This window comes from Chlamydomonas reinhardtii, chromosome 3, assembly GCF_000002595.2.
Source record: "Chlamydomonas reinhardtii strain CC-503 cw92 mt+ chromosome 3, whole genome shotgun sequence".
Lineage (NCBI taxonomy): Eukaryota > Viridiplantae > Chlorophyta > Chlorophyceae > Chlamydomonadales > Chlamydomonadaceae > Chlamydomonas > Chlamydomonas reinhardtii.
Genome location: NC_057006.1, coordinates 1,366,246 through 1,393,532, shown reverse-complemented (window position 1 = coordinate 1,393,532; position 27,287 = coordinate 1,366,246). Strand labels below are relative to the sequence as shown.

Sequence of the window (27,287 nt, the reverse complement as noted above, 5' to 3'; positions counted from 1 at the left end):
TGGTGCGCAGTCGCCCTGTCACTCGCATGAGCACACTCTAACGAGTCGCACAGCCAGCACTGACGGCTAGCGGTTCCCCTGGCGGGTCATGTGGGGCGTGCCCCGCAGGATAGGACCGAGACGACATGAGAGGGTACAGGGCCTGGTAGGGGGCGGAAGGCCGGGCGTGAGGCTAGGCGATGCAGCAATACGTGGAAGGGCGAAAAAGGGAAGGGGGAGAACAGGGCGAGACGACAAGGCACAAGGGGGCCCGGGCGGGCGGGCGCACCTGCCTGCCGCCGCGCTCGCTGGCCCGAAGCAATCTGGTGCAGGTGGTGAGTTGCCGTCGTTGTCGGGGGGGGGGCAGGCGGCTGATTGGCGGCCGGCAATGCGTTGTCATTCCCAGGTAGGCCCGCCACCCCATTGATTGCCATCCAGGCGCCAGAGCGGTGCCTTGTGTCGCGGCGGCCACACCGGCGACCACAGCCGCGCCAGCGCCGCTCGCAGCACATGAAGCGAGTGCACCGGCGGCGGCGCGGCGCCGTTTTGGGCCTCCTGAAGGAAAGCGGTGGGACGCGCGCGGAGCACGTCGTCGTATGCGGGCGCCATCTGCAAGCCAGTCGCCTGCTGCTTCACCGTGAGGGTCAGCAGCGGCGGCACCTATATCACTGCAGCGCCATGTCGCCACCCCAGCAGGCACTGCGCAATCCACACCTGAGGGGCGGGTGGCGCGGATGCGGCTCCGCCAGGCGCATGCAGCGTGGCCGACGCCGCCGCCCTCCACGCCGCCGGCACACTCTGCCAGCAGCGCCATGAGAGCCAATGGGCAGCAGCACCGGGTGGGGCCCCACTGCAGCACCAGCGGCACCAGCGCCGCACGTGTCGATGATGTCGAGGGGGTGTGGGCCGCAGCACACACGCACCGAAGTACCGAACTGTTGAGTGTACAGCACGGTGCCGCGTCGGGCCAGACGCGGCCCCAGTGCACCAGCAGCGTAGGTCGAGGCGCGACCAGCAGGCGCACAGGGGCCAGCGCTTCCCAGCATCGCACAGCCGTACCTTCCGAGCGTGAGCATGCCCGGCAGCGCCGTGAGGGCCGGGAGGGCCGGGCAGCCCGGGCTGGGAGGTCGACACGCTCCACATGCGCCGCCGGCCGCCAGGGCAAGGCTGGCAGCACAAGGCAGGACCGGCGGGTTGCACCAGGGCGGGAGCGTGTAGCACCACAGGCCAGGCGCCAGTGCAGTAGGGCGAATGATGGATACGGGTGGGGGGTAGCGGAGGGCGCCGAGGAGGCAAGCGCGCAAGTAAGGGCGGGACAGGTCGCCGGTGCCGGCACCGGCCAACAACGGCACAGCCGTCATCCGTCAGGGGGCCGCCGCCGCCGGCCGCGCGCTGCATCGCCAGGGTGCATAGGGGGATGGGCGGCCGTGTGCAGCTGCTGCTGCATCAGGGTGCGTGTCCACGGCGGCTGTCCACGGCGGCACGTGGGCGCCAGCCACGGGTTGACGACGCAGATGATGCTGCAGCCAGCGCACTACCAGCTGCCAGCACAGCGTGCCGCGCGCGTACGTACGTGCTCCACCTACCACAGCCCGGCAACAGTAGGCCAAAGCCATCATCGCGACGGCGGCGGCAGTGCCGCGCAATGGAACGGAAGGCCGGGTATGTAGCAGCCGGGTCGGGCCAGGCCAGAGGAGGGGCGGTGGAGACGGGGCGGTGATCTACAAAACACATAAGTAAGCGTCTTAAGGAAGTCCACCAGTGCAGTCGGCAATGGCATGCCGGCAAACTCCATATGGCACACGACTGACGACAGCGGCGGGGGCGCAGAAGCCGCGGCCAAACGCGGAGGTAGGAATGGGGGCAGAGGGAGCCTAGCGTGGTGATGGCGGGGGCAAGCTCCGTGCTCCGTCCGCCGCGCCACGCACCTCTGCGCCCGCGGGAGGCGGTGGTGGCGGCCACGCGGAGACTGGAGTTCGGCGCGTGCAGGTGCGTCAGCCGTTGCGTACGGTGGGGCTGCATGGCTGTGGTTGCTGGACTTGTGTTGCAGGGCCTGCGCAGCTGTTTGGTAGTCCTGTCGCTGCGTGCTTAAAGTGTAGCCCGACCCGTGCTCAGCGTTCGTGAGTGCTTGATGGCTGCAGCGCGTCAAGTGCTTTGGTGATTCGGGAGAGACGTTAAGTGCGCGGCGGTAACAGGGCAAACAAACGAGCGGCCGATGATTGGGGGCTTTAATATGTCCCTTGCGGTTGATGCGGATGTGCGTGGAAACGTGGTTGTAGATGTACGATACGTGGGTTGAGTGGACCGGCTATATGACGAGAGCATAGGCCATAGACTGGCAGAGTGGCAGACTCAGGGCAAAGACTGGCAGACGGCTAACATGAGGGAACACTTGGAAGCAAAAGGCCGAAGCCAATAGCTGCTTCACATTTGCCCAAGAACTTTGAGACTGACTGGCCCCTTCGCCGGCACCAGTACCGGTATCCCACCGAAGCCTGTGCTGTGTGATGCTCATGACCATACCGTATAACCGCCGTAACATCGCCGTAGATGTGGCACACGACGACGCATGTGCACACACGTTGCTCGCGCACACGCGCCAGGTCATGACACTCGACTTCACTGGCCAAGACGCCTCCGCACTAGGCTTCGCCAGCCAGCTGATGCACAACACGCACATCCTTGTTTTCCCTGTGTCCGATAAGCGCACATCCTCCATCCTGTTGCGCCCCGCAAGCAGCTGCAACACCCGTACGGTACATCTCGGCAACACAAACGCCCAGTTTAGCCACCCACAGATTGACTCGTACTACATCCCTCAACGCTTTAACCGCACCGCCAACGTGCTAGGAGCAACGCCAACGTGTTTGGTGTTCCAATGTACACACCGCAGTGCCAGCCCGCCCCCACCTCAGAAGTTGCCATCCTCCTGGTGCCGGAACCAGCACTTGAAGCGGTGCGGGCAGTCGTGGATGGAGGCCGCGAAGCGGCACCGCCGCCGGCTCACCTGGCGCCCGCCGCGCCATGGCACCGGCCGCACCGGCTCCTCCTCGCCCGCCGCGCCGCCCGCCGCGCCGCCCTCGGCCTCCTCCTCCTCCGGCACGTCGAACAGCTTGCACTCGCACGCCGGCGTGCCGTGCACGTTGTCCGCCGTGGGCTCCTTATTCTTGTACTTCTTGCCGCAGGCGTAGCAGAAGTCGCAGCTGCAGCGGCACTGCATGTGGTTGCAGCCCTCGGAGCGCTCCACCATGAGCTGGCACTGCGGGCACTGCTTCCAGCGGTGCTGCGCCGACAGCGCCAGCATGGCCGCGTCCTCGGCGGAGCGCAGGTGCGCCGGCAGCGCCTGGAACTGAGCGCAGCTGTAGCCCTGTCGTCCGAAGTTCGTGAGTACGGGAGTGTCAGGTCATGCGCACGTGCTGAGAAAGGGGAGCGGAGCAACCGCGTTACACATGCTAAGGATGGGAACACAGAGTTACCGAGTACGTCAAGGGTTGTGTGGCATGGGAAGCTTCCAAGTATGATAGTGTGCTTGTTCCTGTCCTGCCCGCGTACCTTGTGCCAGCCGGGGATGCGGCAGCGCACGCAGAAGGCGCGGCCGCAGGCGGGGCAGGACATGGGTTTGTCATCGGGGATGTCATGCTCCTCGGGCTTGATCAGGAGGACTGAGCAGGACTTGTGCGGGCTGCAGGGCATTTTCAACAAGAGTTGCAAGAGAGCAACACATGAGGACAACATCCTCGACCCAAGCTAAGGGTAATGTTGGGCGTCAACAAGGTGGCGAGACATCCAGCAATTGCGTTTGCATTGCTTGCCCACAATAGTACTTCGTCATGTCCGTACCAGTAGATGCGCAGGTCCTCCGCGATGCCGCTCTCAGCCTCCATCATGTCAAAGGCCTGCATGTGGCACGTGCATCACCCGGCGCGGTGGGCTCTTCACCTACCCAATCACAACAAGGCGGCATCACACGCAAAATGCGCCAAGGGACATTGCTGGCAGCCTCAACCCCCACGCACCTGCAGGTCCTTGGGATATCCGCGAAGTGCGTACCGCGCCGCATCGCGCGACAGCTGCTGCTTGCAGCCGCCGGCCGCGCCCACGCCGCCGGCGCTCATGGGGCAAAGAACAGGAAACTTGCGGTCCCGCACCACACCACGCACATAGGAGGTCAGGCAGCCGCGGCAGAAGTTATGCCCGCAGCCCGCGGCGCCGCTGCTGCCAGACGCCCCGTCCGCGCCGGCGCACGTGACCTGGTCCAGTGAAAAGCGGTCGCAGCAGCTGAGGCACTCCGCGGTGGCGCCCCGCTTCCCGGCGGCTGCAGCCGGCGGCGGCACCGCAGCTGAACCGCCAGCCGCAGCAGCGCCGCGAGAGGGGCCGGCGGCGCCGCCACTACCACTGGCCCCGCTGCCAGAAGCACCGCCACTGTGACGCGAGGTGGTGGCAGAGGGCCCAGCGGCGCCGCCACCAGGCGGAGCCGCCTGCTGGCTGCGAGTGCTCATGCGGCTGCTCGGAGTCCCGCCTGTGGTCGAGGACGGCCCCGCTGCGCCGCCAGCCGCCGACCGGCCCGCCGGCCCGCCCGCCGCGCTGCCCGCAGCCCCCGGCCCGCCCCTCTCAACGCCCGCTGGCCCGCCGCGGCACGGGCGCTTGCGGGGCGGGTCGACCTCAATCGGCTCCTCAATCTCGTCCCCGACATGCTGCCAGGTATACGGGTCGACGGACGCCAGCCGCTGCGCGAACGCCCGGTCGTGCTGTGCGATGCGTGCGTTGATCTTGTCCTGCTCCTCGAGATCCCACGCGACCGCTACCGACTGCCGCTGCGCGGCGGCGTCCGCGGCGGCGCTCTGCCGCAGCTGCTCCGCTACCAGCTTGCTTTGCATGTCCCGCACGCTGGCTAGCTGTTCCGACACGATGCGGACGTCAGGGTCTGCGTGGGGAAGGGGGACACATCAGGGACCAGCAGCAGGTGAGGATGTAGGCGCATGGCACGAGATGGCCCAGCTCGCCAAGTGGCGGGTTGGGCGGGCACTCTGGGTAGGCGCTTGGAAAGGAGCTGGGCGCCGCACCGAGGAGGACACGGGAAGGACGGCATCCCACCTTCATCAACCGCAGTGACCTCTTTGACAATCTCGACTTCGTCGTCCGGTGCGTGAACCCAGGCGAGAGCGAGCCGCTGAGCGAGAAGGGCATCCTGTTGCTCTTGCAGCTCCTGCTCCTGAAGCCGCAGTGCAAGAAGCTCAGATTCTCGCAAGCTTGCATCAACTAGTGCAGCCATGATGGACAGAAAACCGAGGCTGAAAGGCGAAAGCGCTGATGCTAGTGCAAGCCTGTCAAAAGGCGTTCACCGAGTGCATGCGTGTTTCGGTCAGGATGATTGGCTGTATGCGTATTTTAAGTTCTGCGAGGAAAGTGGAGATGTGAAGTGATTGCAGTTGGCACACATAGCACCGGCTGGTGCCGCCCAGGGGAGAAGATGCCCATTGTGCATGACATGAAGGTTTTCCATGTAACATGCGTTAGCTCTGAGCGCCCGACGCGACCACGCGGGCAATACCAGGTTGGAGCGGTGCCAAGACCGGGGTGCGGACACAGCAGTTGGTGCAGGTTGGCCCCCGCGGGCCGAGTGGGTCTGTAACGTTGCGAGCATCGCCCTCCCTCACCCATGAAATGTACGTTATGCATGTTTGCTTCAGTCGCAACACTGACCAAATGGATCATTCCCAATTTCTACAAGACCATACCACTGGCACCATGTGCTGAGGTGCAGCCATCGATCCTCTTACCCTTACACCTCCATCTTGCCGCATTGAAACTAAGCATGCACCTGTAAATTCTGTGGGCGAATTGCCACCGCGTTAGGGACGATGGCGGCCGGTGTTGCGGCCTTGCCTCCTGCGCCGCTGCGAACACTGCTGCAACGGCTGCCGCCGCTACCACCGTTGCAAACAGGAAGGCAGCGGCAGCGCGCACTGATGGACCAGTGCTCCTGAACCCCTGCCATTCGGGTGAGCGGGCGGCGTGCGGTGGGCCGTGCTGCGGGTAGTACTGCTTAATGCTGGGCACGCAAAGCGCCAGCAGGCACGGTGCCTTAGCCGCCGCCGCCGCCATCAACATTGGTGGGCACTCTGCGGCCCACAAGCGGCCCAAACCAAACTCTAGAACGCTGACTGCAGCCAGCCTCACAGTGCGATGCAGTGTCCGCTGGCGATGTCGCCTGTGTCGCCGATGATTCTGCAGCTGCTCTGGTGTCTTGAGGGGGAAAACGGGTCGCTGGGTGGCGAGGGCGGGGTTGGGGGTGGCGTGCTCCCGTACAGCTCCCGCTGTCCCGCAGTTGCAAACACGCATGTCGACGCGCATCCCAAGCAGAGGACAGGACATGGTCATAAAACCAACAATAAGGACCACACGCATGCAAGCATGTTCGCTTGCGCGACAGTGTCAAACAGAGCAAATAACAATCCGTTAAACCCCCATTCCCACAATGTTCCACGCATGTCCACGCAAAACCATTGATAATTGCTTTTGTATACATTGCAGTAGAGTCTTACACAGCGAGGATAAGGAAGGCAAGCGTGCAACCTGAAGAATTTTGGATATACCGAAGTTGAGTGCTTTTCATGAGGCGGCCTTATCTCGGCTTGCGAACCGCGACAATCAATTAAATTTTCAACATCGGCAGTGTTTGTGCACTTACGACCCGTTGCTTTGACCGGCTAGGGCTCAATTGGCGATTCCGAGAAGTTGGCGTGGGCAGCTGGAACAAAACGCGCTGGCCTTGTTGGCTCGAGCGCTGTTACTACCATCAACGGACGACTTGAGCGCTGACAACGCGGCTAGCGTCTGACAGGGCGCCCAGCGGCTTAACGGGCGTGGGCGGACTCCCGGTATCGTGGCCACGTCCTCCGCTGCTGCAAGGCCCCCTGCCAGTGCCCGCAACGGTCACACCGACGCGTGAGATGGATGCACTCTTCTGCGCCCCATCCTCGTCTTGCTCCTGCTAAGCTCCTCAAACTCTAAGCGTCTGCGAGGATGGCACCTGCCCAGCCAGGAGGCAGGCCAGGGCTGGCGCTGCCGCACCTGTGGCCAGCCCCGCCCCCGCCGCCCCCTCTCTACTCCCAGTTTGAACACACGCACCTGGCTGCATACCTGGTGGGCACATTTGCGGTGGTCTGTCTCTTCAGTGACAGCGCTCAGGTGCGGCGGGAAGCGGGGAAGGGGTGGAGGAGGGGAGATGGAGCAGCGGGACTGTCGCGTGTCTGACCCCGCTCTGGATGCCATGCGTCACCCGGCATTCGCAGCTGCGCTGTTTCTATGCAAGTTTGCCGTTTACGAGGGTCTTTACCTAGTATTGTAAGCCCATCACTACTTTTTTGCGTTGCCCGCTGCAGAACCTCATTGAGCGCCACCAGCTGAACCGCAAATGGATTCTGTTGTACGGTGAGCGCGCCCGCGGTGCTCGCATGGCTGCAGCGGCGCCAAATGCGGCGCAAGGGACTAGAAGCGCGTGGGAATGAGGGCCGATGGCGGTGTGCACACACGTGACCAATGGCCACCGCCGTGCCACGTCACGCCCTGCAGCGGCATATACCCTGGTCTGCCACTCAACTGCAGACACGCCCCTCCGACGCCCCGCCCCCCCCACGCCCCTGCCACGCGCCTGCCACGCCCCCCAGGCCTGCTGTGCCTCTTCGCCTACATGTACGCGCGGCCCTTCATCCGCGTGGGTCTGGGATCAGCCAAGAGGTGCGGCGCCGGCGGGCGGGCGGGCGGGGCGCCGCAGGCCGGCAGGGTCAGTATGCTGCTGACTCTCGTGCCCTCCCCACTCGCGCCACTAAACCATTATGCATGAACCTGCTCACCACCTATTTCGTTGGGCTCGTGCAAATAGCCACCTTCCTCCCGCGCTCCCTCCCCACCTACCCTCCAGGGGCTTCATCAACTTTTCCACGCTCTACATCGTGTGGCTGTGCTCCGCCGTGTTCTACCACCTGCCCTCCCTGGCCAGCCTGGGACTGGACGTGCGCGCTGACGTGTCATTCCTCATTGTGGTGTTCCTGGCATCGCTGGCGGTGAGGCAGGAGGGGAGGGATGATGGCAGGGATGGGGTGGCAGGTGGCAGGTGGGAGGGGAGGGCAGGTGACAGGTGTGGGCGCACGGGTTGGGCTGGGTACGAGCGTGGGGTTGAGCGCAGGGAGAAGGGAACAACATGCCTTTTGCAAGCGCCCCGAATGAGCGCAGTCCAGGACTTGGCGGTTTGCGACGCCGTACTAACACGTCGCCTTCCGGGAACAGGCGCTGACGGTACTGGCGGCGCTGCACACCGCGGCCGTGTCGCTGCGGCTGCTGCCGAGGAGCGCCTACCTGCCCACTGCTACAGCCAGCGTCATCGCCGCGGGCGGGCCCGCTTCCGCGCTCGGCTCCGGCGGCGGCCTCCGGCACCACCCCTACGGCGCGCCGCCGGGCGCCCCGGCACGGCCCAGGGCTAGCTCGGGCGGTGGCGCTGGGCTGCGGTCGGGCCTGGGGCCAGTTGGCATGTCCGCTCCGGGCATGGGGATGGGCATGGGGATGGGCATGGGTGGAGCCGCCGCTACTCGCGGCGTGGCGGCGGTGGGAGCGGCTGGCGGCCGGGCCGCTGGTGTGGGTGCTGGTGCGGGTGCTGCGGGCAGTCGCGGCACGGCTACCGGCGGCTCGGAGTTCTTCCGCGGGCTGCGTGAGCTGTGGGTGGTGCTGCTGCTCAATGCCGCCATCATTGCCGTGGCCTGCAGGTGTGGGGCGGCGGGGCAGGGGGATGAGGGCGGTTGAGTGAGGGATGGGAGAGGCATGGGAGAGGGATGAGAGAGGGATGGGAGAGGATGAAATGAGGGAATGACACGCACGGGGTTCGTCAGGTCAGTCATCCGGCGCGTGCGCTCCTGTTTGCATGCTGTGCGTCGAAGGGCCACTGTAGCATGAGTCACGCCCATGCGATATGGCAGGGAACTTGCGCCATGTCCGCACCATGGGCGCATTCTTGCGCATGTGCTTTCCTAGGATGTCATCCAGTATCGACCACCTCCTTGTTCACTCCAAACACGTTGCCAACCCTCTTTCCTTGTGGATCTCACACCCACCCTCAGCACCTACTACACCTTCTGCGGCAACGGGCGCTTCGTGGTGTCGCCCGGCCGCACGCCCCCGCTCAAGGCGGCTGTGTGCAGCAAGTGGTTGCACCCCATCCTCACGTCCGAGTACCCGCGCTTCAGCAGCTGGATGCTGTACGGTGAGCGCGGGGGGGGGGCGCACACACAGGTTGGGGTGCCACATCACTACAGCCTGGGCGCAAAGCCACAAACAGACACTTTGCGCCTAAGTTTGTTTGTGCTTTCTATAACTCACACACACACACACACACACCCACATCTTCAAAGTCAGACGTGGGATTTAGGGGGCAATAGGGGATGAACGCAATGGGTCAACGAGCGTATCACAGGCTCCGCGCTCCGGCACGGACGTCCGCCGGAGATAGATACGTGTCAGCGAGCTGAGTGTGCTGAGTGTGCTGATCCATGTGAACACACGTTTATGTTGCAGGCGAGGGCTCGGGGCTGGGCCTGGACATGGGCAATGCCACGGCGGCTGGCGGCGGCTCGAGTCGCAACGGCAGCAGTAGCAGCAGTAGCAGCTCCGGCTCCGGCTCCTTCATCAGCGTGGACTTCCCGCTCGACGGCGAGGGGGTCAAGGTGGGGACTTGGGGGAGGGGTAGCCATTCATGCGAAGGATTTTGATGAAACCGTTCGAAGGTGGGGACTTGGGGGGCGGGAGCTGTCGTCTGGACGGCTGGGCTCGTGGATGAATTTGCGGGTTGGGTGATGGAATGGAAGCTTGTGACGAGGGCGACTGCTAGCGGATGGCGATGGCGAGTGACTGCGAGCGTCAGTCCCCTCGCCGCATCGCCACCAATTGGCCCCGCACCAGCTTGCAGCTCACTGCAATCATGTGTGTGCTGTGTTGCAGGACGTGCCGGCAGGCGATGTGCTGTCGCCTGTGTTCTCCATGTGGGTCACCCTGGTGGCTGTGTACGTCGGTGAGTAGTCACGTCACGTCATGCTTTCAAATAGTATTACTTTGTAGCCTCCGCGGCCCACTTTGGCACAAGCCTTCTCGCCGCCCAAGGCTTGGCTTGGTTGGCCTGATCAGCCCTGCCTACTAACCCTCCCGCACCGTCCTAACATCACCAGCACCATCATCCAAAACCCAAACCGTGAAACGTCATGCCGAACTCCCACCCCATCACGCTCTGCCACCTAACTAGCCATGCCCACCAAAACCTGTCTTTATTACTCATGATTGCAATCCCCCCTCCCGCAGCCAACATTTTGGCTGGGCAGCCCGGTCAGGTGATGGGCATGCTGGCAGGCGGTGGCTACGGCAGCGGCGGCGGCGGCGTTGACTCGGTCAACAGGCGCCGCACCGTGTCCCAGGGCACGTTGATGCACGCGCGCAGCATGCCCCTCGGCAGCAGATATGGCCGCTCCTCTGCCTCCGGGATGGGGGGCGAGGGCGAGGACGGCGCTGGGGGGGCTGCTGCTGGCAGCCGCGCCTCGCCGGGCCTCAAGATGCGGCGGGTGCCGTCCTACCGGCGCATCGCGAGCTCGGAGAGGCTGGCGGCTGTAGCAGCGTCCTTTGGCGCGGCTGCTACAGCCCCTGCCACTGGCCCCGCTGTGGCGGCAGCTGTCGGTCTCGCTGAGGGGCCAACTGGCGGCGTTGACGTGCCCGCAGCAGCAGCTACAGCCGCGCCTGAGACAGCTGCAGCTGCTGCTACTGCTACTGCCACCAGCGCAGCAGCCGAGCCCCCCAGCCCCGCGCCGTCGCTGTCGTCGATCAACGGCAGTAGCAGCGCCAGCGGCCGCAAGGCGCGTGGGCGGCAGCTTGACGTTCGGCGGTTGATCAGCAAGGTTGGCAGCGCCGGCAGTAGCAGCGCCGGCGGTGCAGGGGCCGGCAGTAGCAGCGCCGGCGTGGTGGGCGGCCTCCGAGGTCGCCTGGCGAGCCTGGCTGCTTCCACGGGCCGCCTGCGTCGCGCCGCCGCCGACTATGTGCATGACAACATCCCGGCACTGCCGGCCATCATCGACACGGTAGGGACGTCCCTATAGGTGATGTCCGGTGGGCTGGGCTGGTGGGCGGGGCTGTTTCGCCTGGGGCTTTGCCCACCACCATCTGGGGTTGTGCGCCCACCCCCATTGTGGCGCACAATCCCTTGCTTGGCCCCAAACCGCTCCAGAGTCCAGACAGCCCTTTCTGTCAATACACCCCTCGTACCTACACACCCACATTGCACGCCCGCCCCCTCCCTCTGCCCCCCCTCCCTCCGCCCCTCCGCCCTCCTCGCTCCATGCTCAGGTGCGCACCGGCATGGCCGCCCTGGAGCCCAGCCGCCTGGCCGCCGAGCTGGGAGCCGCCTCAGGACTGCCGCCAGAGCTGGCCGCGGCCCTGGCGCGCGGCAGCTCGTTCTCCGGCACCTCCCGCGCCTGCGGCGGCGGCGGCGGCGGCGGCGCAGCGCAGGCCACAGAGTCGGCGGGTGCAAGGGGCCAGGCCGCGGGCGCGTCCGGCTCCGATTCGGTCACGGGAGGCTCGCCTGGGAGCCTGTCGGCGTCCGCGTCCGCCACGAATTTGGAGCGGCTTGCAGGTCCGATGGTGGGTGTGACCCACAGTGCGCCTGCCGCCGCGGCCATGGGTGCAGGCGCGGGTACAGCGGCAGTGGCTGCGGGTGCGGGGGCGCTGGGGTCGGGAGTCGCGGCGAGGGCACTGCCGGCGGCGGAGGGCGGCGCGGTACCCGCGGCGGCAGCAGGCAGCAAGCCCGGCGCGGTGGGCACGGCCGCGGGCGGCGCGCTCGGCGTAGTTACCGCGGCCAGTGGTGTAGCCCAGCCCCCGCCCCACCCCCAGCAGCAGCAGCAGCGGCATACGTCACGTCAGGCGAACGGCGCCGGCTCGGCCCGTGCCGCCAACGGCGGTGCTGTGCCGGGACTGACCGGTGGTGGCGGCGGCGGCGGCGGCGCGCCTTCGACGTTGGATCCTGCGCCGCAGCCCGACTTCCTGGAGATGGTGCCCTGGTACTCGGGCACCAGTGCAGGTGGGTGGGGTGGGTGGTCGGTCATCGTGGGTGGGGTGGGTGGTGGGTTTGGGGTCATCGTGACTGCGGCTGCTGTACCTGTGACGCGCTGCCGTGTTTGCGGAACAGCCGGTGGGTCGTTCAAGCTGGCGAATCATGGATGTACCCCCCTGCCTGTGCCCCAGACATCATCAAGACCGGCTTCGACCTGATGGTGTCCGTGAAGCTGTTCCTGGGCCGCTTCGACATGCGCACCATGCAGGTGGGTGAGGCTGCGCGTGCGTGACTGCGTGTGCGAGTATGTGTGTCTATGTGCGTGTGCGTGTGTATTTGTGCGTGTGTGTATGTGTGTGAGGGTGTGTGTCCTGTGGGGTGGCACGGTGCCTGCTAGGCGTGGCGTGGTGCTCGCTCTTCCACACTGCTAACGACTGCTCCTACTCACCGCCACCGCCATGTGCAAGCCTCTTGCTTTTCCGGCCTCCTGTTCTGTACCTCCCCGCCTCCACCTCCCCCACCTCCCCCACCTCCCCAGGCCGCCACCGCCGCCTCCATGGCCGACTCCTTCAACGACACGCCGGCGGAGGGCGACGGGTTCACGTACGAGCACCTGGACGACCGACAGGAGGTGCGGGGCAGCGGTGTGTGTGTGTGTGTGTGTGTGTGTGTCTGTGTGTGTCTGTGTGTGTGTGTGTGTTGATGTGTGTGTGTGTGTGTGTGTGTTGATGTGTGTGTGTGTGTTTGTGTGTGTGTGTGTGTGTGTGTGTTGCGTACGTAGAGGAGGCGCTAGTGTGTGTGTGTGTGTGTGTGCTGCATCAGCTGCTAGCTTGCAAGTCTCCCACACACCAATGTCAACACCGCTTTTCACACCACCTGCCTGTGCTCCGCTAGTTCGGCTTGTTTTGATTTGGTTTGGGCTGGTATTTACACCCACCCCTGCCCCCGGACATCGGTAACAACACGTCTACCATGCGACTGCACCTGCCTACGACTTCACTTCTTGATTAATCACGAATGTAACCCCCGCCCCGCCCTGCTTCCCACCCACCCGCGCCAACAGCTGTGGCTGGACTTCATCGCCGACACAGGTGACGGCGGCAACCCCACGTACACCGTCGCCGCCGCCCTGGCGGCGCCCACCCTCACCGTGTCCGTGCCCGAACAGCTACTGCCGCCGCCCGGCAGCAACACCAGCCTGGCCGCGGCTGTAGCAGCCGCCGCGCCACCACCGCCACGGCACATGGCTGTAGCAGCACGCGGCGGGGCTGCTACTGCTGCCGCCACCGCTGCGGAAGGCAGCAAGCTCACCTCCGCGTCGTCAGCCCCGGTCGCGGCTTTGGATGCGCTGGATGTCGGGGGGTTCGGCGGGGCCGCCAAATCCAGCCGCGGCAAGAAGCTTCGGCAAAGCGGCAGCGGCGGCGGAGGCGGCGATGCAGGTGACGGCAGCACTGCCACCACGTCTGCCGACACCGCAGCGACGATATCGCTGCCGCGTGGGCAGCTGATGCTGATTGGTGGCGACCTGGCTTACCCCAACCCCTCCCGCGACACCTACCATCAGCGCCTGTTCCGGCCCTTTGAGTATGCGTTGCCGCCGCCGCCGCACTTCCACCGCGGCCGACTTGTGGTTCACAAGCCCGACCTGCCGCCGGGTGGGTGGCTCCTCGAGCGAGGCGGCAGCGCGGAAGGGGGGTTTCGAGGCGTGCCTGCGGATGGCTGCTGGTTGGATGTGTGGATGTGTTGGTTTGCGTAGGGGGGATGAGTACTGTCAGGGCTATCGGGTGCGGTGGCAGGAGCAGCGAGCGTCATGCGCATCCAAACCCGTACCTGCCCCCACCTGCGGGCACAATGACAGGGCAAATTCACACGGCCCTGCTTGACCGTATGTGTGTGTCCCTGTGTCCACATGTGTGCATCTATGTGTCCGCCTGTGTGTGCCCCCCTGCAGTGTGGGGCGTGCAGGAGGCGCAGCTGCCGGGTGCGGGCGACCTGCGCGGCATGTCGCCGCGATCCTCCCGCCACGCCTCCGCCGCGGCGCTGCGGCGCTGGGGCGGCCCCACCTGCTTCGCCATCCCCGGCAACCACGACTGGATTGATGGACTGGAGGTGGGGCGGGCGGGGACAGGTTTTGTCTTCTGCCGCCTGCCCGGACGTACTGTTGGTGCACTTGACTAGCGTCTTGTTTTTCGCCAGTCTACAGAGACCACATTTAGCCTTTTGAATACCGTACCGGCAATTCACCAGGACTTGGCGGTGCGGCATATGGCATACGGCTGTACACATCCTACGCGTACGTGCCTGGGTCTCCGCCATGAGCCCCGAACCTTGTGTGCCCCCTCCCCAAATAGTCATGAATGCAATTGCCCCCCATGTGACCCCGGCTCGCTGCAGACGTTCACGCGGGAGATCCAGCACAAGGGCTGGATGGGCGGCTGGCTGATGCCGCAGGTGCGGACAGGGGACAGGGGGCGGGCGGCGCTGCCGGGCAGCTGAGCTTGTGCTTGCATGGTTGCGGCCCTGCCTCCCTGCGTGTTTGAGAGCATCAGGAAGGGCAAATGCTCACCCACCCACCCATATGCCCGCCCACCCATCCGTTTGCGCACCCGCAGGAGAAGAGCTACTTCGCACTGCGCCTGCCGCTGGGCTGGTGGCTGTTTGGGTTCGACCTGGCGCTGGTGCAGGTGCGCGTTGCGTCGCGTAGGGCATAACCGGCGATTACCTTCGTAGTCCTTGTCCAAGCCCGCATTACCTTATATGCCGCATCCCAATTCCAACGCGCACAGGACATCGACATGCAGCAGTATCGCTATTTCGCCAATGTGGTGGAGCAACGCATGGAGCCCGGGGACCAGGTGCGTGCCAGTATATGTGTGTGTGTGTGTGTTAAAGAGCACAAGGAAAACATTACGCGTAGGACAGTGTATGCGATGCAGAATTACGGCCGCGGATTACCTTCAGAGTATACTTACCGCAGCCGACCGACCTGCCGAGCCGAGACCATACTTACCCGAAGCACCTGTTACGCCCATCTCTGTGTGTGTGTGTGTGTGTGTGTGTGTGTGTGTGTGTGTGTGTGTGTGTGTATAGGTACGACACATGCGTGCATGCCCGTGCACTGAGGCCCCTTGCTGGCAGGTGTTGCCCCACGGTTCGCCCGTGTCACCCTGGCACCCTGGCACTACCACCCCCGCCGCCCCCGCCGCCTACCGCTGCCGCCTCCTCTGCCACTACCCTTCTGCCAGCCTCACTTCTCTGCCTTTCTCTTCCTACGCACTCCTGCCACATACCTGTGATGTAATCACTCCGTCCTCCTTGAACGACTACCCCCCCCTACCATTTCCTAAACTAGTCATGAAAGCCCCGCCCCACCCCCTCCTCCCCTCCGCCTCCCGCGCTCCCAGGTGATCCTGATGACGCACGAGCCGCTGTGGCTGCTGGAGTGGTACTGGCACCGCTGCCTGGGCGCCAACCTGCGGCAGCTGGTGCGAGGCCACCTCAGGGGCAGGGCCAGGCTGCACCTGGCGGGTGAGCGGGGCCGAAAGGGGCGGCGGGAGGGGGCTGTAGGTACCAGCCTGTGGGGGGCCGGACGGGGCGGTCGGCGGGGGGTAGCCGTCCACCAGTTGCGCCACAGTTAGGTTGGCCACTCGACAGTGAGGTTGTGCTGATGGCCGGGCGGGAGCGGCGCTTCAGCGGCAGCCGCCACCTGTACCACAGCGCGATTCGATGGGCGGGGGGGGGCAGAGCTCGTTGGAGTTAGCTGTACGGCATGGGCGAGAAGTGTTCGGTGATGTGTTTGGCACTCGCAAGGCTGCTGCTTCACCAGTTTCTGACCCCGTACCGTCACAGGCGACCTGCACTTCTACATGCGACACAGCTGGGTGCAGGAACAGCCGCCGCCGGCAGCCGCGGCGGCGGCGGAGGCGGAGGCGGGTGACAGCAGCAGCAGCGGAAGGCGCGGCAGTAGCCCGTCACCCGAGGCGGAGGCGGAGCTGCCTCAGGTGCAGCAGCAGCAGTCGGGCGGCGGGCTGGGCGCGGCGCAGACACACACCCGTGCCAGCCCCTTTGCGCCGGCTGCAGGGGCAGGACGCCGCCGCGAGGGGGCGCCGCCGGGCGGGAGCAGTGACGAGGAGGAGGAGGACCCCCGCAGGCCTCGCAGCGGCGGCTCCGGCCCCGTCGCCGGGCACATCGCGCGCAGCGGCAGTAGCTCTCGCCACGCCATGCCGCTGCCGCCCACCGCGCTGGGCGTCGCCGGCGGGGCCAAGGCGCCGCTACAGCCTGCTACTGGCAATGCTGCCATTGCTACTGCCGCCGTCAGTGCTGGCAGCAGCGGCCGCGTGCTGCAGCCGATCACTGTGCCATGCAGCGTCGGCACACCTGCTACAGCCGCTGCTGATGACGCTGAATTTCAGGACATGAACGGCGGCTGTAGCAGCCCGCCCGCACACACGGTGCTGTCGCGGCTGCCGCACCCACCAGCTCTGGGCGTGCCGCGCGCGTCGCGGCCCGCGCCGGGGCCGTGTCCCGGTTGCCAGGTGCGTGCGCCGTCATAGCCTCGCAGGAAGTGCCACCCCGCCCCCTAGCCCGCCTCCCCTCCTCATCTCACACAGCTCACGCTCCTGCTTACCAACCAACACTGCAAACCGCGCCCACAAGTACCACAGCACGACTGCAACTCGCCTCCGCACATGACCGCCGCACGTGCTGCCACCCCGCCGCCGTGCGCAGGCCCGCGCCGCATGGTCCCGCCACCCACACGACCCTGAGCATCTGGTGGTGAGCGGCGGCGGCGGCGCCTTCCTGCACCCCACACACGTCTTCGCCGCCGCCCGCTTCCCGGCGCCGCACGACCCCGCCGCCGACGCCACCGCCGGCCTGTACGCGGCCGTCATGCAGCCGTGCACCTGCAGGTGTGCGTGCGTGCGTTTAAAGTGTGCGGGCATTTCAGTGTGCTGGTCAAGTGTGCTCGTGGAAATGTGTACGCGCGCGTGCGTTGCGTAAGGAGGTTCCGGCGGTCCGCGGCCAGAGCTTTCCCAAACGTGGCTCTCTGCAGCTTTGGCCTGGTTGCGTTTGCAAAGGCGCGTTGACTTGCGCTTATCTCCGTCCTCTCCACACAGTCCGAGCGCCGTGATTGTCCCTAACCCCTTCACTTTTTCGTTTTGTATTCGCTTTTCTGTGGTTGCTGTAGGGTGTATTCCACGGACGGCGGTGTGTATGGTGGTGGTGGAGCCGCGCAGGCCGCACCGTACGGCGATTACCCGCCGCTGCCACATGGCGCCTCGCCCACAGCTTCGCCACCCCTCCACCGATACGGCGCCGCCACCTCCTCGGGCAGCGGCCCCCCCGGCTCCGCCCCCGCCGCCCTCGCCCACGCCGGCGCCTCCCCGCATCGCCCAGGGCCCGGCGGTGGCGGCGTGCAGGGCGCCGCGTACGGCGGTTACGGCCACAGCTACGGAGCCGCTGCCGCCGGTTACGGTTACGGTTACAGCCCGGAGTACGGCATGGGCGGGTACGGCGGCGGCGGCGGGGATGAGTACGGCGGTGTGGCGGGTGGCGGCATCAGCGGTTATGCCGCGTTGGGTCCTGACGGCGAGTACGTGTGCCGCGCCGCCTATCCCAGCCCGCGGGCGTCGCTGGCTCTGGGCCGCAAGAACCTGCACCTGTTCCGACTCAAGAACACGCGGTGAGGCACGTGCGGTGGGAGCGTGCTGTCTGAGGGTTGACTTTGAACCAATCCCGTAAGGAAACAGTCGCGCTGCAAGGAGGAACTGCAGCCGCATATGCGAGCTGTGGTACCTCACCATAGGTAGTCGGGCGGGCTTGGGCAGCGTAGCGGCAGGTGGAAGGAGCAGTCTGAGGGTGTAAGGGGCGTACGGGAACGGACGTGCGGTTCGATTGGCGGGCGGACAGCCAGGCAGGGCAGGCAAGGGCGCGTTGTGAACTAGGAGCCCATCGTGACCTTCGCCCCGCTCCTTCATGTCCCGCTGATTAGTGTCCCGCACATTGCCCGCGTTCAGCACCGGCCCCGCACTGCCCAGCTACATTCCTGACAAGTGTCCGCCCGCTTCCGTGTGTGTGTGTGTGTGTGTGTGTCCCGCGCCCCCGCCCGCAGCTTCGACGTGATCGGCGGTGTGGTGTACTTCCTGCTGGTGGTGTCCGTACTGCCGCGCTGCAGCAGCCACCTGGCGGCGGTGCTGGAGGCCGAGTCGCCGGGTGAGCGGCGGCGAGGGGCGGCAAGGGGAGGGGGAGGGGAGGGCAGGGGCTGGGACATGTAGGGCGTAGGGCGGCGGGCGCGAGACGCATGCGAGGGAAATCCGCGGCACGCGTTGTGCCCACCACCGCTCATTGCCACGCCTCCCCCTCACCCCCACGCCTCCCCGCGAGTATCACTGCTTTGCGCCTGTCGCCTCCGCCTGTGCTTCGCTAGCTCAGTCTGGGCTGGTATGTACAAACCTCGCCCCCTCCACGCCTCGTCTCTTCTCTCCCCCGCGCCTACCCCCTCCCCCAGCCGCCGCCGCGCTGCACCTGCTGGCTGCCTACTTGGACACGTTGGCCGCCATCGTGGGCCGCAGCTACGTGTCCGCGGGGGCGCTGGCGCTCATCTTCGGAATCACACTGGGCATGGCCGCAGGAGGTGCGGCAAGGGGCGGGCGGGGAGGGGCAGGGGCGGGGCGGGGCGGGGGCCGTGGCCTCTGGAAGGCCCCATGTGCCTTGTTGCCTGGTGCGCCGTACACGGGAGCTGAGCGTGTTGCAATGGGGTGCGTGGCGCTCCCTCGCAGGCGGCGTGGGGACGGCCAAGGGGCCCATCCTGACCACCCCCGCCAAGTTGGTGCCGCCAGCCGGCGCGGGCAGCGACACAGGTGACGGCAACGGCTCCGGAGCCGCCGCCGCAAGCCGCATTGGTGAGGGCGGCGGCGGCGTGGCGGGCCTGGTGCGCTGCCTGGGTCCGCTGCTGCCGGCGCGGCTGGGCGGCTGGTGGCTGCAGGTGGCGTTTGCGGCGGCGCACACGCTGACGCACGTGTCGCTGGCGGTGTGGCTGGTGCTGCTGCTGGAGCTGGGGGTGGAGACGTGCATACGGTGAGGGGGGCGTTGCAACTTGCATGGTCGAGGCATTGGGAGCAGGATACGGAGGGGTGGGATGGGGGGAGGAGGAGCTCTAGGACATGAGCACTAGACCTTTTATGCTGCATGAAATGGTGGTACCTGGGCACCTGCGCTGTGCGTTTTAGCAGCTCGCCTTCCTTCGCACGGCGCAGCCATGTGGCCTCAACAGTCACCAGCGCTCCCTGTACTCCCCACTTGTGCGCCCCACCTCAAGGCCAGCTGCGCGGTACCTGCTGACCCCGTCTCACGCTTTCCTTCCTCCGTTCCCTACCTTTCTCTTTCTCTGCTCGCAGCTACGAGGGTCTGGGCGCGGACGGGCCGCACAGCCTGTACCGCTGGTACCGCGCATACGAGCAGGAGCACTTCCCAGACCCCATGGTGGGGAGGGAGCGCACACGTGGGCTGCTGGAACAGCACAGCGAGAGAGAGAGAGGCGATGGGCATGGGGGCGTGCGCGCGTGTTGCGAAGGGCAAGTGTGCTACATAGTTTTCATGATGCACGTCGCTCGTGGTTCTTCAGTTGGGTTTCTGACACCCTTTTCCTTGCTGCTGGCCACCTCTACCACATCTCAAGGGTCTTCGGGAGTCACTGGAGCGCTGGACGCTGGGCCTGTACCCGCGTGCGCTGCAGCTCGCCATGTGGGTGTACGACGTACCGGAGGTGAGAGGGCTAGCTGGCGCGCGGGCGTATGTGTTCTGTTCATTTGTGAGGGCCGAGATCCGGCCCTCGCCGCCAGCGCATGGCTTATGCGTAGCTAGTGATCCCAAAGCCTTTCGTGGGCGGCCGTCCGCTGCGGCTACCTCCCGAACGCTGACCGCACCCGTCGCCGCTGGCCCCTTACTTCACTGCCGGCCGCAGCTTATTGCAGTGTCGCGCACAGCCATGTGTGCGGCCGGCGGCTCCCTGGATGCCATCAGCAGGCTGCAGGTGGGGCCGGAGGGGGGGTTAACTTTGAACCAATCCCGTAATGATACAATTGCGCTGCAAGGAAACTGGGGGCATGGGGGGGCCGTGTGTGTTTTGGGTGGTGGGGTGGGTGGGTTTGTGGGTGTGTGGGTGAATGCGTGCCGTGCGGTATGGTGTTCACGGCGGGGTCGGGCGGGCGCGCAGCTGGTGAGTGCGGGTAGCTAGACTTGGGCAGGGATTGTGGAGGGGAGCGTGAGAATCCAACCCTGTCCCCTTGTGCTTTCCTACCACAGCACCTTTGTCTCCCCTGCACCCCCATCTCTCCTCCTCCTCCCCTCCATTCCTCCTCCCCGCCACAGGCTGTGGGCTACTACACCGGCATGCTGGCCTACTACTGGCTGCTGGCCACACCCGCCATGGGCTTCGTGTTCGGGCTGTACCTGTACCTGTCGGTGAGCAGAGCCCGGGGGCCGTGGGGGGGATGTATGCCCGAGCCCAACAACATGGGTCTCAACTGTCAAGGAATCGTCGTCGGGGCGAAAAGGGGAGGAGAAGTAAGATGGCTGGATGGGCCACGATGCCGGCTGGGCAGGTGACCCTCTGCGCCATGCCCACCCCCCTGCTGCCGCCCCGCCCCGCCCCGCCCCGGCTCCTCCCGCAGGTGTGCTGGTGCCACGTGCACTTTGACGAGGCGTTCTCCAGCCTGCGCGAGCCGGGCTTCAAGTCCTTCGTGCGGCTGCACCTGCGGCCCGACGGCCACCTGGAGCTGTTCACACTGGCGCTGGACGAGGTGCCCAGCAGGTGGGGGGCAGGAGGAGGGGGGCGGAGGGGGAGAGGGAGAGCGGGAGAGGGGGGGAGAGGGGGAGAGGGGGCGGCACGGTGGTATAGAAACAGGAGTTGTCGCTCGCGGTACATCCGGTGTGTGCCGAGCGGCAGGATTGATAGTGTCGTGTGTCAGCTGTTCAAAGCCCAGAGCGCGATGCTGACGCCCGCGGCCTGGTGCTGGTGTGCTGGTGACTTCAGGTGGCAGGAGGACGCGAGGTGGCGGGGTCCCCAGGGCGGCGGCTGCCCAGGCGTGGCGGCGCACGAGGCAGCGTTCCCCAGCAGGTGGGGACTGGGTCGGGGGGCGGGAGGAAGGGAAGCGAGACAGTGAGCGAGGTGATGATACGGGACAGGACAAGATGGGTCAGCGCCAGGCGCGCAGAGGGCGGGGTTGCCCAAGGATAACACGCACGGACATGCCCCAGCCCCCTGCTCTCCAGCACCCAACTTCTCCGAGCGTCGTCTGTCTGCTGTATGGTACAACCGCCCACAGCTGCTATCTGTTGCTGCGGTGTCTGCCTGCCTGCTTGCAGGTGGGTCCCGGCGGCGGACGGCACATCTGCGGGGGGCGGCCACCCAGGCGGGTCGGGCGCAGCGCGCCGCAAGGGGGCGCCGTCGCGGCCGCCGGGCAGCCGGGGCGGGAGCGCGGCAGGCAACAAGGGGGCGGCGGCGGCGCAGCAGTGGCCGCAGTGGCGCCTGGTGGACCATCTGCTTGTGCCACGGCAGCAGCTGTAGATTTGTCTTCCTTCGCTAGGTCCGATGCGAACGTAGTAACGCATGCAAGCTTTCTTTTTGTTGTTCCTTGTAAATAGGCGGCGGGGAAAATTCGGGCGGAGCGAGAGGTGCCTTCGCACGTCCATGGACAATTGACTTTCGCGAGGTTGCCCGAAAAGCAAGCCATGGCTTTGGCATGGCCACGTCCGGATTTGCGGGGATGCCAAAGGCCCCCAACATAGAGGCGTGTGCTTAGTAGGCGCCCGCGTCAAGGTGGCTGGGTTGATAACGACCCGGGATCAGCCCTTTTCCTGCCTCCGTAAGGCAGCCACCTCCTTGTTGTTGTTCCTGTGGCGTGAACGTGAGGGCACGCCAATCCTATGTATTGCGGGGGTTCTCTTGTATGGACGACTGCGTCCAGACGGCACTTAATGCGGGCGGAAATTGCTTCTGCAACTGAGAAGGAAGACGAGTGCCAACTGTGTGTGGTGGCAACAGTATGACTTGATATGCAACAGTAAAGGAAGGTGGCCGTTTTCAGCCCAGAAAGGAATCAACCGCTCTATGCTGGTTTCGTGCCAACCCGCCAACTACGTACGTACTGTGACGGGCAGCAAATAGGTGCAGACGCACCGACACACATACACACGCACGTGAAGCAAGTTTGTGCTGCAGGTCAGTGCTGGGGCTGCAGTGATAGATGCTGTGTGTGTGTGTGCGTGCGCGAGGGTTGTTTTAGGCCGTCATCGGAGGCGGTAACGGTTGTAATGCTACGTTGTCCCTGCCGTTTCAGCCGCTACCCCACGCACGTCGTGCGTGGGAGCGTGTCATACTGTCGAAAGGCCGTTGGAGCAGGTTCCAAATGCAAGCTCTACGTATGCCTCACACGCTCTCAAGTTGAAGGTGCTACGCCACGACCAGCGCGCGGACGGTTCTCCAATCCGATTTAGCTTACCGGACGCTTTGTGCGCCGCGCGCTCACTTGCGGTTGTGAGCTGTTTGCAGTGTAAGTGCCCATCCCGACTCCAACAACCCTATCCGGCCGACCGGCCCTCGCTCCGCCAGCTCAGCTCAGCCGAGTATCTCGTACAGCGTAGGCCGTCTAGGCCGACAGCTAACCCATGGAAACCACCACAACCACGCTGGCTGCTGTCCCGTTACGGCCATACATGGCGGGAATACAGCACAGAAAGCAGAGCAGACAGCGAGAACAGAAGGATGAGGGTGGAAACCCTGGAAACCCCTTGCATGTTGGGACAGCTAGCCCACACACCCGGAAGCGCGGTCTGTCATGCTGTGCGGGCGCACGGTGCCAGGGGGGCAGCACATCCAAAGTAAGGCACGCCCACGGAAACGTCGCCTCGAGTAGCCTCGAGTCCCGGCCCCGCATGGAATTACTGGAAACCACCTGAGAGCTTGTCTGGGAGCGTGACCTGGCGTGACGATCGCGCGCCTACGCATGCTTGCAGGCTTTTATTTGTCACTCTTGTGATTTGCCGGGCCCGTTCGTTGACGCAGCCGGCCAAGCGTACGTGCCCTGCAGCCGAATGGCTGTTTCACGCCAGCCGGCGGTTTCCAGTAACCAGCAGGACGCCGCTCGGTCTTTCGCGCGGGTAGCACGTACGTACTTCGCAGCCGGCAGCCCGACGCACCCCTCGCCTCCCGGCCCCCGGACAGTCTTCCCGTCCAAACAGGCCGGCACCCCTCTCAACTCGCCCGAGGCAGGATGACTCGTGGCGGACGCTCGGGTGCTCGGGAACAAGGTAGCTGGCTTGGCCTGCATTCAGAAATTTATGGATTATAGTTGTATCCGTTATGTGTGGCAACAGATTTATATCGGTTGATGCGTTTCCCAAACGCTTCTCCCAGCCCGGCACGAACTTCTCCCACGCTCGGCACGCACGAATCCCCAGCCCAACCGACATTCGCACAACCGTCACGCCGTCGCCACCATTCCAGGCGTTCAACAATGACATAGCCGAACACAACTCGGAGCTATCTGGCACGCAACGGGCGCGGGCGCACCGTGCACGCACGCCAGCGCTGTAGGTGCCCCTGGACCCCTCGCCTCCCGGCCCCTGGACAGTCTCGAGGCCGGCCCGTCACAAACACGCGCATGATGCGCCTTGCTTCATGTGCGGCCACCACGACAAGGAAAGCAACCAACCGCTAGATAGCTAACGACCTTGGCGCTCGGCCCTGGACGTCAGGCCGCCAGCTCGTCCGCATCCATGCAGCCCGACCCATGCAGCCCGACCCTTGACTTATAGCCGCTCGATGCTGTATTCCTGCTCACACACGGCCTCGCGCACACCGCAGCCGGGCGTGTAAGAAGTCAAGTGCTACGTACAGCAGGCAGGATGCGGCGCAGAAGACGCGCCACTCCCGCCGCGGCGCCGCGGCGGTCGTCACGTGCAGCAGCAGCTCTCGTTCTCGCCGCAATCGCAGTTCTGGTTTCCGCAGTGTCTGCAACAGGGCCATTTGGAGCGCTGGTGCCCCGTCGCGCGCTGAAGCAGGACCTCCTAGCAGCAGAGACGACCACGTCCAGCAGCGCTGCCAGCTGTCTGACATGCGACACTCTCGAGACCTGCATCAAGGCGCGCTGCATCAGCAGCGATGGCAATTACAATGTGAGTGGTCAGGAGCGGCGTAGGCGGGGGCGGAGCTTTGTCGAAGCGCGGCTCAACTGAGCCATCCCGCCTGTGCCAACATAACGACATTTCAACTCCAGTTACTCCCCCAGTCAACGAGGCACAGTCCTGGCAAAGCGTGTTACTATTTAATGACGTATTTATGAAACCGATGCCGGGGAGTTGTTGTGAGGGAGGCCTTGTGGGTTTCGCCAAGTTATTCTTTGCCGGCGGTTGATTGTCTCACACGCACGCGACCTTACTTTGCGCCCTTGTTCCTCCCTTTCCACTCGACCGCAGTACGTGCTGGTGGATTTTATCTCCTGCAAGGGAGAAGCCATCAGCTGGTATTGCTGTCGCTTCGGCAGCTGCATCCCCACTGATTGTGGTGCTGGCGGCTCCCTCGACACCTCCAAATTCAAATGTGATGAAGTCACCACCTCCATCGTGCAGACCGCGATTGGCGCGACCACGGTATCGCTGCAGGGTGCGTATAGCGTGTGTGGGAAGTGTGGGTGGCGATGGGGCATGGGATGGGGGGAGGCAAGGGGTCGTCACGCACGTTGCTGGCTTCACACGCCTGTATTAGCAATTCCTTCCAGCGCACGGCGGGAATAGCCGGAAGCTTCACATGCCGCTGACATTTCCTGACGCCCCCCCCCTGCCTCATGACTCGCATCCTCACGCGCAGTACATGACGGCCGAATCACTGGCAACTACGACTGCAGCGCCCCGGGTGCCTCCTGCTGCGGTGGCGCTGGTGGCGCATGCGCGGTCATATCGGGCGTGTGCGACGACGTAATCGTGCCCATCACAGGCCTCGACACGTAAGCGGCTTGTTCCATTCGGACGGGATGCTTCGGCGCCTAGGGTTTGACTGCATGCATGCCTGCCATTACGGTAACTGCAGTACCATGTAAGGTAGGATGCCAACATAACAAGCAAGGCATGCTATGCAGGTGCGTGCCCAGCCCGCCATCGCCGCGCCCGCCCACGCCGCCCTCCCCTGCACCTCCCTCACCATCTCCCAAACCGCCGTCCCCGGAACCGCCCTCCCCTGCACCTCCTTCGCCAAAGCCACCATCTCCCAAACCACCTGCACCAGCACCGCCGTCTCCAGAACCGCCCTCCCCTGCACCTCCTTCGCCAAAGCCACCATCTCCCAAACCACCTGCACCAGCACCGCCGTCTCCAGAACCGCCCTCCCCTGCACCTCCTTCGCCAAAGCCACCATCTCCCAAACCACCCGCACCAGCACCGCCGTCTCCAGAACCGCCCTCCCCTGCACCTCCTTCGCCAAAGCCACCATCTCCCAAACCACCCGCACCAGCACCGCCGTCTCCAGAACCGCCCTCCCCTGCACCTCCTTCGCCAAAGCCACCATCTCCCAAACCACCTGCACCAGCACCGCCGTCTCCAGAACCGCCCTCCCCTGCACCTCCTTCACCAAAGCCACCATCTCCCAAACCACCTGCACCAGCACCGCCGTCTCCAGAACCGCCCTCCCCTGCACCTCCTTCGCCAAAGCCACCATCTCCCAAACCACCTGCACCTCCTTCACCAGTGCCGCCCTCACCAGCGCCACCCAATCCGGCTTCGCCCAAGCCCCCATCGCCTCCGTCGCCTGAGCCGCTCGTCGCCTGCGCCGCCCAACCCATCCCCGCCCTCGCCGAGGCCACCATCGCCCAAGCCGCCCAGCCCCGCTCCATCAATCGCCTCCATCGCCACCGTCGCCTGTGCCGCCCTCACCAGCGCCACCCAACCCGGGTTCACCCAAGCCCCCATCGCCTCCGTCACCAGAACCACCGTCGCCTGCGCCGCCCAGCCCATCCCCGCCCTCGCCAAGGCCACCATCGCCCAAACCGCCCAGCCCCGCTCCACCATCGCCACCGTCGCCTGTGCCGCCCTCACCAGCGCCACCCAACCCGGGTTCACCAAAGCCCCCATCGCCTCCGTCACCAGAACCACCGTCGCCTGCGCCGCCCAGCCCATCCCCGCCCTCGCCAAGGCCACCATCTCCCAAGCCGCCCAGCCCCGCCCCACCAACGCCCCCATCGCCACCGTCGCCCGTGCCACCCTCACCAGCGCCACCCAACCCGGGTTCACCCAAGCCCCCATCTCCACCGTCACCAGAACCACCGTCGCCTGAGCCACCCAACCCCGCTCAACCCAAGCCCCCTTCGCCTGCGCCGCCTTCGCCCCGGCCACCATCCCCAGCCCCACCACAACCCCCATCTCCGCCTTCGCCCAAGCCGCCCTCACCAGTTCCCCCGAATCCCGCTCCGCCAACTCCCCCGTCGCCCCGGCCTCCATCCCCGGCCCCGCCCTCGCCCCAGCCGCCGGGACCACCCTCACCAGCACCGCCTTCGCCACGGCCCCCGTCGCCCGCGCCCCCGTCGCCCCGGCCTCCGTCCCCGGCCCCGCCCTCGCCCCAGCCGCCGGGACCACCCTCACCAGCGCCGCCTTCGCCACGGCCCCCGTCGCCCGCGCCCCCGTCGCCCCGGCCTCCATCCCCGGCCCCGCCATCGCCCCAGCCGCCGGGACCACCCTCTCCGGCGCCGCCTTCGCCACGGCCCCCGTCGCCCGCGCCCCCGTCGCCCCGGCCTCCATCCCCGGCCCCGCCCTCGCCCCAGCCGCCGGGACCACCCTCTCCGGCGCCGCCTTCGCCACGGCCCCCATCGCCCGCGCCCCCGTCGCCCCGACCTCCATCCCCGGCCCCGCCATCGCCCCAGCCGCCGGGACCACCCTCTCCGGCGCCGCCTTCGCCACGACCCCCGTCGCCCGCGCCCCCGTCGCCCCGGCCTCCATCCCCGGCCCCGCCCTCGCCCCAGCCGCCGGGACCACCCTCTCCGGCGCCGCCTTCGCCACGGCCCCCATCGCCCGCGCCCCCGTCGCCCCGACCTCCATCCCCGGCCCCGCCATCGCCCCAGCCGCCGGGACCACCCTCTCCGGCGCCGCCTTCGCCACGGCCCCCGTCGCCCGCGCCCCCGTCGCCCCGACCTCCATCCCCGGCCCCGCCATCGCCCCAGCCGCCGGGACCACCCTCTCCGGC

At 65.9% G+C, this 27,287-nt stretch overlaps 4 protein-coding genes across 4 annotated transcripts; 2 read left to right on the top strand and 2 right to left on the bottom strand.

Annotated features, from left to right (window-relative positions):
* Positions 1–2,343: 2,343 nt before the first annotated feature.
* CHLRE_03g150850v5 (uncharacterized protein) lies at positions 2,344–5,349 on the bottom strand. Its single transcript, XM_001695619.2, has 5 exons — positions 5,074–5,349; positions 3,996–4,903; positions 3,820–3,875; positions 3,532–3,661; positions 2,344–3,346 (listed from the first exon to the last, which is right to left on the bottom strand). Exons 1-5 carry the CDS (start codon positions 5,249–5,251, stop codon positions 2,891–2,893), a joined length of 1,728 nt encoding a protein of 575 aa, XP_001695671.2. The 5' UTR covers positions 5,252–5,349; the 3' UTR covers positions 2,344–2,890.
* A 1,170-nt stretch (positions 5,350–6,519) lies between these two features.
* Positions 6,520–22,385, top strand: CHLRE_03g150800v5 (uncharacterized protein). The gene is made up of 31 exons (XM_043060510.1): positions 6,520–7,170; positions 7,365–7,413; positions 7,650–7,719; positions 7,904–8,045; positions 8,269–8,741; positions 9,093–9,235; positions 9,547–9,695; positions 9,970–10,039; positions 10,324–11,090; positions 11,356–12,085; positions 12,250–12,326; positions 12,597–12,689; positions 13,122–13,713; positions 14,010–14,167; positions 14,453–14,509; positions 14,671–14,742; positions 14,845–14,913; positions 15,463–15,586; positions 15,908–16,593; positions 16,787–16,968; positions 17,247–17,741; positions 18,171–18,271; positions 18,567–18,692; positions 18,838–19,135; positions 19,456–19,540; positions 19,737–19,823; positions 20,022–20,090; positions 20,429–20,521; positions 20,731–20,870; positions 21,093–21,176; positions 21,425–22,385. The coding sequence occupies exons 1-31, from the start codon at positions 7,006–7,008 to the stop codon at positions 21,624–21,626; spliced, it is 6,648 nt and encodes a 2,215-aa protein (XP_042925639.1). The 5' UTR covers positions 6,520–7,005; the 3' UTR covers positions 21,627–22,385.
* Positions 22,386–22,437: 52 nt separating this feature from the next.
* On the bottom strand, positions 22,438–24,229 carry CHLRE_03g150783v5 (uncharacterized protein). The gene has a single exon (XM_043060509.1). It carries the CDS (start codon positions 24,084–24,086, stop codon positions 23,898–23,900), a length of 189 nt encoding a protein of 62 aa, XP_042925638.1. The 5' UTR covers positions 24,087–24,229; the 3' UTR covers positions 22,438–23,897.
* A 120-nt stretch (positions 24,230–24,349) lies between these two features.
* CHLRE_03g150767v5 (uncharacterized protein) lies at positions 24,350–25,167 on the top strand. The gene is made up of 3 exons (XM_043060508.1): positions 24,350–24,437; positions 24,536–24,722; positions 24,927–25,167. The coding sequence occupies exons 1-3, from the start codon at positions 24,408–24,410 to the stop codon at positions 25,064–25,066; spliced, it is 357 nt and encodes a 118-aa protein (XP_042925637.1). The 5' UTR covers positions 24,350–24,407; the 3' UTR covers positions 25,067–25,167.
* The last annotated feature ends 2,120 nt before the right edge of the window (positions 25,168–27,287 follow it).

Bases quoted from the DNA above. Each gene is read 5' to 3' on its own strand.
- CHLRE_03g150850v5 (XM_001695619.2), bottom strand. From the start codon at position 5,251: ATGGCTGCACTAGTTGATGCAAGCTTGCGAGAATCTGAGCTTCTTGCA. The intron at 4,904-5,073 runs GTGGGATGCCGT...TTCCCCACGCAG, and splicing joins GGTCACTGCGGTTGATGAAG to ACCCTGACGTCCGCATCGTG. The intron at 3,347-3,531 runs GTACGCGGGCAG...TTCGGACGACAG, and splicing joins GCATCCCCGGCTGGCACAAG to GGCTACAGCTGCGCTCAGTT.
- CHLRE_03g150800v5 (XM_043060510.1), top strand. From the start codon at position 7,006: ATGGCACCTGCCCAGCCAGGAGGCAGGCCAGGGCTGGCGCTGCCGCAC. The intron at 12,327-12,596 runs GTGGGTGAGGCT...CCACCTCCCCAG, and splicing joins TCGACATGCGCACCATGCAG to GCCGCCACCGCCGCCTCCAT. The intron at 20,522-20,730 runs GTGAGCAGAGCC...CTCCTCCCGCAG, and splicing joins GGCTGTACCTGTACCTGTCG to GTGTGCTGGTGCCACGTGCA.
- CHLRE_03g150783v5 (XM_043060509.1), bottom strand. From the start codon at position 24,086: ATGGCCCTGTTGCAGACACTGCGGAAACCAGAACTGCGATTGCGGCGA.
- CHLRE_03g150767v5 (XM_043060508.1), top strand. From the start codon at position 24,408: ATGCCGGGGAGTTGTTGTGAGGGAGGCCTT. The intron at 24,438-24,535 runs GTGGGTTTCGCC...ACTCGACCGCAG, and splicing joins GTTGTTGTGAGGGAGGCCTT to TACGTGCTGGTGGATTTTAT. The intron at 24,723-24,926 runs GTGCGTATAGCG...CCTCACGCGCAG, and splicing joins GACCACGGTATCGCTGCAGG to TACATGACGGCCGAATCACT.